The 9,656-nt window shown below is 53.1% G+C and overlaps 1 protein-coding gene across 1 annotated transcript in view; it reads left to right on the forward strand.

Annotated features, from left to right (window-relative positions):
• LOC143692435 (uncharacterized) overlaps positions 1 to 7,276 on the forward strand; it is a 47,430-nt gene extending 40,154 nt beyond the window's left edge. The window contains exon 2 of the mRNA XM_077172667.1: positions 7,060 to 7,276. Within this exon, the coding sequence (XP_077028782.1) occupies positions 7,060 to 7,276 (217 nt within the window). The remainder of the gene's footprint in view (positions 1 to 7,059) is intronic.
• The last annotated feature ends 2,380 nt before the right edge of the window (positions 7,277 to 9,656 follow it).

Here is a 9,656-nt window from a genome sequence, read left to right on the forward strand (position 1 = left end):
GGGGGAACAGGTAAAAGACAATGAAGAATAAGTCTATTGAAAACAGGTACAGACAGTCCATGTTCCATAACAGGATAAGTCAATCTCAGCAGTGAGTGAGAGCAATTGTTTTCTTGGTCCAGTGACCACACCTGGGCAAACATCTCACTTCAATCAGGCCAACCCCTCCCTGTGTTAGGGTTATAGGGGTCTCAGTCTCAGTCCTTGGGAGGGGGCTTCAATCTCCATCCATCACGGTGGTCATGAAGCAGATGAAGGATTTTCCATGGGGGACCACCAAAGTTACCCCAGAAAGTTCATTTGGCCAAGAGGTGGTGAAATTCATGGGCTATTGTCATGAAGCAGGTGCCAGCATATAGGGTGAGCTGCTCCTTTGCCAGCCCCCTGCTCAAAGCAGCGACCATGGCAGCACTGCAAACACACCTGCAAACAATCCCTTGGTGAGCATCCACCGCAGCCAGGCCAGAGCTCCAGTCAGGGTCCTCAGGGTCCTGGTCTCTGTCCTTGGGACAGTCATGAGGCAAATGAGGGAAACTTCAGACCATCTCTTACAGCATCTGAAAAGCCAAATGGTTCTTTCCATAGCAAGGAGAGCATGGAGCCCCAGTGCTCCAGGAGCTGATGAGAGGCAGCCCTTGACATCAGCCAGACCTTTCAGGTGGCCCCTGGGAGGCCAAACCAGCCAGACCTGTTCCATGTTCCCTCAGTTCCATGGGGCCCCACATTGTCCCAATGGTCCCTTGCTTCCCTGAGGCCCTGAGGAGTCATAATGCCCCCTTGGTGACACCAGGCCCTGACGAGTCCCAATGGTCTCCATGGTTCCATCAGGCCCCACAGAGCCAGAATGGTCTCTGGGTTCCATGAAGCCCCGCTGGGTCACCATGGCTCCTTGGTTCCATGGGCTCCAGTGGTGCCACAATGATCCCCTTGGTTCCATGGGGTCCCCACAGTGTCCCAGTGATCTCCATGGGAAGGGAAGAACCGAGCCCCAGTGTTGCAGGGGCAGCCACCAGAGGCCAAGGGCAGCCAGGCTTGATGGTACTTGCAGATTGTGCCTGGGAGCAACCCTTGCATATCCAGAATTTTAGAGGTGGAATCCCAATTTCAGACATTGACACCTGGAAGAGAAGGATGGTTGTTTTCCATTGGAAAGAAAGCATGGAACACTGATTCCACAGTGACATTTGCGGATCTATGGGGGCTATTGGGGATCGTTTCTGTATTTTGTGACCCAAAAGGAGCTTCTCTAATAAACTTTGCCAGAAGCTCCCACTGTGCCCATGACAGGAACCCCTGTGAGTGTCTGGGACATCCCGGCTCTCTGGCAGCCTGGGCACTCCTGGGATGTCACCGTGGAGCCCCCGTGAGTGCCTGTGACAGATGGGTGCCTTTGCAGCCCAAGGTGCCCTGGGATGTCACCATGGAATGGCTGTGACTGCCTCTGACCACAGGGCTCTTTACCATCCCCAGAAAGCCCTGGGAGGTCTCCATGGAGCCCCCGTTTCTGCATGTGACATTCCAGCTCCTGGAAAGTCCCCATGGAACCCCTCTGAGGGCCTGTGCCAAATCTGATCCTTAGCAGGCAACCATCCCCAGCCCCCTGTTGCTATGGTCAGTTTCCATGGCAACCATCACCAGCCCCCTGTTGCTATGGTCAGTTTCCATGGCAACCATCCCCATCCCCCTGTTGCTATGCTCAGTCCCTTGGCTGCTCCATGGAGACCCCATGTCAGGGCTGGTTGCCATGGACACCAGCTCAGGCCTGCAGCCAGAGCCCGTTGCCATGGCAACCATTGGCAGCCCCCCATCCACAGGCTCATGGGATCCCAGAAGCACAGAATTGGCTGAGCTGGGAGGGACCCATCAGGATCCTCCAGTGCAACTGCTGGCCCTGCACAGGACACCCCAACAATGCCAGCCTGGGCCTGGCAGCGCTGGCCAAACGCTGCTGCAGCTCAGAGAGCCCTGGAGCTGGGAGCCTTCCCTGGGGAGCCTGGCCAGGGCCCCAGCAGCCTCTGGCCAAAAACCTTTTCCTGACATCCAACCTGAGCCTGCCCCGACTCAGCTGCAGCCACTCCCTCCACTCCTGTCCCTGGGCACCAGAGGGAAGAGGTTCCCACAGCCCCAGCCAGGGACCCGCTCCCAAGGCTGCTGCCATGGCCACCAGGGCTGGCACCAGCTGGGATGCTCGGTTTCCACGGGCCGGGCTTCAGGAATGGGATTCCCCAATTTCCTGCTCCCGCTAAAACTGCACTGCCCTCGCTGCCCTCCCGCCTCCCATGGAAAGCACAAAAGGCAAAGATCCCGGGCTGGGATAAGAACAATTTATTGGGAACAGCAACGGGATACGGAACAAAAAGGAGCAGAAACAATACTGATAACACAAGTGATAAGAAAAAGGGAAAACTACAACACAACTGACTGTCTCTTCCCGGCTACAATTTTCCCCTGCCTGGAAAGGACACCCGTTTTGTCAGGAGGGAGAGAGAGAGAGAGTCCCTTTCCTGCCACTGGCAATGACCTGAGGTGGGAGTGAATGTAATGTCACAGCCATAGCCAGACCCGCATGTTCTTCCATCCCACATCAGGTCATTGGCAGGGGCAGGAAAAGGGACTGGTGTCTTCCTACCGTGGATCACAGGGAAAATGGATCCCCAGGGCTCTTCCCAACATGGGACCCCCAATGGGGAAAGAAGCTGGAGTGGCGCATGAAGCTCTTCCTGCAGCTGGGGCACTCGCAGAACTTCCCTTACTGGCGACTCCATTGGTGTCTGATCAAGTGAAAGCTCATGGACGAGCTCTTCCCATGATGTGGAGAACTCATTGGGCCTCTCCCCAATATGGATGCGCTGGTGCCTGATGAGGGTGAATTTTTTCTTGAAGTCCTTCCCACAATCAGAGCAGCGGAAGGGCCTCTCATCCATGTGAATGCGCTCATGCAGGTAGAGATTGGAGCTGGTCTGGAATCTCTTCCCACATGTGGGGCACGCGTAGGGCCTCTCCCCAGTGTGGATGCGCTGGTGCCTGATGAGGAGGGAGTTGCGCTTGAAGCCCTTCCCACAGTCAGGGCAGAGGAAGGGCCTCTCCTCTGAGTGAATTCGCTTGTGCTTGTAGAGATTGGAGCTGGTCCTAAACCTCTTCTGACACTGGGGACACTCGTAGGGCTTCTCTCCAGTGTGGATGCGTTGGTGGATGATGAGGGCAGAGCTGCAGCTGAAGCCCTTCCCACACTCCCCACACTTGTAGGGCCATTCCCCAGTGTGGATCATCTGGTGGCGGATCAGGTGGTTACTCTTGCTGAAGCTCTTGCCACACTCCAAGCACTTGTGGGGCTTCTCCCCATCATGAAGCTGCTCATGGGCCACCAGCTCTGAGCTCTGGCTGAAGCTCTGTCCACCTTCCTGGCTCAGGGTGGGTCTTTCCTCCTCAGAGCAAACTGGGCTGAGTTCGGAGCCCATTCTCATGGGGGATTTGTGGGGATTTTCCTCCCCATTGGAATTCTGCACTGTGGAGTCACTCAAAACTGCCACTTCCACAAGGGTCTGCCATGGAGATTTTTCCTCCATGGTCTCCATCCTCAGCTCCTTCCCTGGGGGAGGAAGGACAAGGAGAGGATGGGATTTGTCTCCATGCCAGAGGGAAGGGGAAGGAGATCCCCCCAGTGCATCCCCAGCAGGACGGGGTTGGCAGCAGGGTTGTCCTGCAGCCAGGGGCCATGCTGGGCTGGGAGATGGAGCAGGAGAGAGGGGGAAAGGGGCACTGACATCCTCCTCACCTGCCTGGGTATCCCATGGCTCCCTTCTGTTTCTCGCAGCCTCCTCCTCCATCCAGTCAAGGTTTGGGAATGGGAAATCCTGTTCTGGGAACCAAACAAAGGGTGCACACATTGTCTTTTTTTCTGGTTACAAGGCAAACCTGGGGGAGAGTCTAAGCCAGAATTACAATTTAATAAGAAAATGAAGATCAAGGCAATGATACAGAAACACTGCCTTAAACTGACAGAGTCAGGATATAACCTGACACCCTGCTGGTCAGGGTGGTGGCAGCAGTCCCATTAAATGGTGTCTGCAGTCCTGTTGGAGGGATGAACGTGATTCTGTCCAAGCAGTGATCCTGTAGAAGGGTCTGGTCTTCCTCTGAAGGTCCAGGGGTGGTTCTGGAGCTCTTGTCCTCTGGGAATCCAGTAGGCAAGCTGCTCCTGGTGTTGCAAGGCTCACCTTATATGCAGGTAGGAATGCTTGGATCCTCCCCCTGGGCGGAGCATCCCACAATGGGATGATGGAATTTGATCAGTCCTGCAGTGACACTCAATGGCCCATTCCCAGAAGATATCTCCCCTGGAGGGCGTTATCAGGGCTGAGTCATGGAGGAGATCAAGAACACTGCCCCACCTGTTTAGAGCAGTTGATGAAGATGGGCATTGAAAACATGCATTTGGTTCCATCTTACATTGCAGCCTGAAACAGTGGGGGAATCCCTGCTCAGGGGGTGAACACCACCCCCCTTACCCAAACTGGCTCAGGTGTAAAACCCCCACCCTTGGAAGGCCACACACACACAGGGGACAATGTCACACTTGCCCTGCTCCAGGGCAAATGGCATCTCTCTAATATTTTCTTAACCAGATTGTGAAATTATTTTGGCACAGTGAGTTCAGGGCACTGTCCTTTGACCCCAGTTGCCTTTGACTACAGCATGGTTCCTTCCTCTGAGGAGGTTGTGGGTCTCCCTGGAGGAACTCTTGGAAACTTGGATGCAGCTTCGTCTGAGCGACCTATGGGAGAACTGATGAGGAAAATGGCTGTTTTGGGACTGGAGTGTAAAGAAAATATTTTGTTGTCCCTCCTTGAAAAGTTTGTTAAAATCACTGGAGGAAATGGAGCAAATGATACCAGCAAGACTGACAAGGTTCATTCACCACATGGTGAGGAACACAAGGCTGCTAAAAGTCCCACAAGAAGCCCAGCTCAAGTAGCTAAATTCCCAAATAACTACTGAATTCCCAGGCTTGGGTTTTTTCCAAATGTGAGAATCATTTTTCTCTTCATCCCTGTCACCTTCGTGACAGCTACACAGAGCTTTCCCTTCCTTTTAATAATATCTGTATTGGGCCAAATTTGCACTTTTCTTTAATTGTAACCTGCCAGCAGCTGAGCTGGAGCTGTGCAGGAACCAAGGAAACTTGGAATTGCCACAGAATTGCTTCTATTGTCAGCCGGTGCTGCGGCGGCCGTGGGGCAGAGGGGTGGGAAAGGGGGGTCTGGGGTGGCAGTGGAGGAAATGCTGGGCCCGGGGGCTGAGCACAGGGCTGAGAACGCAGAGATGGTTTTGTTCTTGCTGAGCTCGCACTGAGCCAAGGCCTGTCCTGCCCCTCATTCGGCCACGCTGGGGTGGGGCTGAGGGTGTGGGGGAGCTTGGGAGGGGACACAGCCAGGACAGGAGATCCCAGCTGACCCCAGGGATAGCCCAGACCATAGGACATCATGATCAGTGCATGAAGTGTGGGGAACAAGGAGGAAGGGGGCACATTTGCAGTCAGGGTTTTGTCTCCCCAGGTAACACTTAGGCAGGATTGGGCCCTGTTTCGCCAGTGGGCAGGGCCCGCACCAAAGACACAGACACCAACTTAACTTAAGGAACAGTGTAATTTAGATAATGCAAATTTGCAAAAAATTACAAAAATATTAGGTAGGCAAAGCAAATAATCATTAGTAAATAATTCCAAAAGAGAAGATGTTGAAATGAGTATCACGCAACTGTCCATTTCTGGCTGCAGGCTCTGGAGATTCTATCTCTGCCTTCAATCAGGGTTGCATTCCCTAAAGAATCCTGGTACCAAATCCTGCTTTCCAAGGCTGGAACAGTGTCTCAGGTTTAGCTGGGTGTGTATTCAATTACCCTCTGTTAAAGCTGGGGAAATTATCATCTGTTAATTGAGCAGTTTACTTTATCTCTTCCACATGAATCCTCCCTCCAGGGAGATATCTTCTGTTAATGGGCCATTGAGTGTCACTGATAAAAATTCCATCATCCCATTGTGAGAAGATCTGCCCAGAGGGAGGAGCCAAGCATTCCTAGCTGGATATAATCTGAGAATGTGAACAACAGAGTCAGCCTTCTCCCACAGGATTCCCAGAAGAGCAGCTTTCAGCTCCACTGGATCCCAGAGGAAGACCAGGCCAATCGACACCACAACTGGACCTTCAGAGGAAAACTCCACCTTTTGACAGGATCACTGCTCCAACAGAGCCACACCTGTCCCTGCAGGAGCACTGCAGCCACCATTTAACAGGAGTGCTACCAACACTCTGACCCACAGGGTGTCAGGTCATATTCTTACTCTGTAAGTAGTTTTTAGTACTACTGCATTTGTATTTTTAATTTTCCTTCTGAAGAACTGTTATTCCTATTCCCATAGACTTTGCTTGACAGCCTCTTGTTTTGAAAATTATAATTCCAAGTGAAGGGATTAACATTTTCCATTTCAAGGGAGTCTCCGGCCTTCCTTAGCAGACACCTGTCTTTTCAAACTGACACAATGCCCTGGGACAGCCAGGCAGGTGAGGAGGAAGTCAGTGCCCCTTTCCCCCTCTCTCCTGCTCCATCTCCCAGCCCAGCACAGCCCCCGGCTGCAGGACAACCCTGCTGCCAACCCTGTCCTGCCGGGGATTCACTGGGGGGATCTCCTTCCCCTTCCCTCTGGCATGGAGGCAAATCCCATCCTCTCCTTGTCCTTCCTCCCCCAGGGAAGAAGCTGAGGATGGGGACCAGGGAGGACAAATCCCCACAGCAGAACATCTTGGAAGAGGCCATTTTGAGTGGCTCCACGGTGCAGAATTCCAACGTGGAGGAAAAGCCCCAGAGATTACACAGGAGGAGGGGCTGCAAACCCAGCCCAGTGTGTTCTGAGGAGGAAAGACCTACGCTGAGCCAGGAAGGTGGTCAGAGCTTCAGCCAGAGCTCAGAGCTGGTGGTCCATGGGCAGCTTCACAATGGGGAGAAGCCCCAGAAGTGCTTGGAGTGTGGGAAGAGCTTCAGGCAGAGCAGCAGCCTGATCAGCCACCAGATGATCCACACTGGGGAATGGCCCTACAAGTGTGGGGAGTGTGGGAAGGGCTTCAGCTGCAGCTCTGCCCTCATCATCCACCAACGCATCCACACTGGGGAGAGGCCCTACCAGTGTCCCCAGTGCGGGAAGAGCTTCTCCAAGAGCTCTCATTTGACAAGACACCAACGGAGCCACCAGCAAGGGAAGCCCTGCAAATGCCCCGACTGAAGGAACAGCTTCATGCACTGCTCCAGCTTTTTCCCTCATGGGAGCATCCACATTGGGAAGAGCCCTGGTGTTCCATTTTCCCTGTGATCCATGCTGGGAAGACACCTGTACCTTTTTCTGCCCCTTCCAATGACATGATGTGGCATTGAAAAACATGAGGGTCTGGCCATGGCCGTGTCATTACATTCACGCCCACATCAGGTCATTGCCAGGAGCAGGAAAGGGACTCTCTCTCTCTCTCTCTCCCTGAGGAGAACGGTGTCCTTTCCATACATTGCCAGGAAGAACTAGTTGTTGATGTTGTAGTTTTCTCTGTAAATAGTTTTACCTATCCCTTCTGTTATCAATATTGTTTCTGCTCCTGTTTGTTTCCTTATCTCATTGCTGTTCCCAATAAATTGTTCTCATCCCAGCACGGGATCTTTGCCTTTTGTGCTTTCCATGGGAGGCGGGAGGGCAGCGAGGGCAGCGCGGTTTTAGCGGGAGCAGGAAATTGGGGAATCCCATTCCTGAAGCCCGGCCCGTGGAAACCGAGCATCCCAGCTGGTGCCAGCCCTGGTGGCCATGGCAGCAGCCTTGGGAGCGGGTCCCTGGCTGGGGCTGTGGGAACCTCTTCCCTCTGGTGCCCAGGGACAGGAGTGGAGGGAGTGGCTGCAGCTGAGTTGGGGCAGGCTCAGGTTGGATGTCAGGAAAAGGTTTTTGGCCAGAGGCTGCTGGGGCCCTGGCCAGGCTCCCCAGGGAAGGGTCCCAGCTCCAGGGCTCTCTGAGCTGCAGCAGCGTTTGGCCAGCGCTGCCAGGCCCAGGCTGGCATTGTTGGGGTGTCCTGTGCAGGGCCAGCAGTTGCACTGGAGGATCCTGATGGGTCCCTCCCAGCTCAGCCAATTCTGTGCTTCTGGGATCCCATCAGCCTGGGGATGGGGCTGCCAATGGTTGCCATGGCAACGGGCTCTGGCTGCAGGCCTGAGCTGGTGTCCATGGCAACCAGCCCTGGCATGGGGTCTCCATGGAGCTGCCAAGGGACTGAGCATAGCAACAGGGGGCTGGCAATGGTTGCCATGGAAACTGACCATAGCAACAGGGGGCTGGGGATGGTTGCCATGGAAACTGACCATAGCAACAGGGGGCTGGTGATGGTTGCCATGGAAACTGACCATAGCAACAGGGGCCTGGTGATGGTTGCCTGCTAAGGATCAGATTTGTCACAGGCCCTCAGAGGGGCTCCATGGGGATCTTTCCAAGAGTCTCCAGGCTGTTCCAGAGCTGGAATGTCACAGGCAGAGACAGGGGCTCCATGGAGACCTCCCAGGGCTTTCTAGGATGGTAAAGAGCCCTGATGTCAGAGGCAGTCACAGCCATTCCATGGTGACATCCCAGGGCACCTTGGGCTGCAAAGGCACCCATCTGTCACAGGCACTCATGGGGGCTCCACGGTGACATCCTAGGAGTCCCCAGGCTGCCAAAGAGCCGGGATGTCCCAGACACTCACAGGGGTTCCTGTCATGGGCACAGTGGGAGCTTCAGGCAACATTTTATAAGAGGAGCTCCTGTTGGGTCACAAAATACAGAAAGGATCCCCAATAGCCCCCACAGATCCCCAAATGTCGGTGTGGAGTCAGAGATGACACAGACCCAGATCAGAACGGTAAGGGCTAAAAGCCACCTATTTTTTTTTATCCTTTTCTTTTGTGCCTTGGTTTGGTACAGGTGGTCCTCACTGGTCCTTTAATCAACGCATTTCACATGATTGGCCAGTTAATAAAAAACCCTTCAGTAAACAACTTTATGGAAAAGAGCCAACTTATTACAAACATTTTCAGGGAACCCGTTATTTATGTTTCTTTTATGTTGGGCCCTTCTGGGGGCTCCCTGGATGGGAGAAACCTCCTATAGCAGTTCTGTGCCAGGTAAAAGGAGATGCATGGGACTTTTTCAGTCTTCAGCTTCTTGTTTATTGTTATCTTATCTAAAGTTTTGCGTGCTGTGCACAGCAGGCTCCGCGTGCTGGAGAAAGACCGCAAAATGGCTCTGAAATGTACGGTTTCAAGGTCCTTTAAAGTTGTCTCATGCAATTAACTTTTAAAAGCTTCATTATTTCTATTTATCTACCAATAACTCATCCCTTAACTGTCCACATAACCTCTGCACTTTGCTTTTCTTGACCAATCACCCTGTGCCACCAACACTGCAGAAAATGGAGTAGATGAAGAAGAAGACAGGGACTGCACCCAAATTCCTCCATCTTGCTTCCTATCTACACCATAATAAAAATCCCAAAACCTAAATTTCTCACCCAAGTGACATGCTAAACTAGCCTCTAATCTATTTTACACTTTGGTAAATTCCAATCTATCTCAAAGTCCTGGAAGTCCTCTCCATTGGT

Source organism: Agelaius phoeniceus (assembly GCF_051311805.1).
Source record: "Agelaius phoeniceus isolate bAgePho1 chromosome W unlocalized genomic scaffold, bAgePho1.hap1 SUPER_W_unloc_1, whole genome shotgun sequence".
Lineage (NCBI taxonomy): Eukaryota > Metazoa > Chordata > Aves > Passeriformes > Icteridae > Agelaius > Agelaius phoeniceus.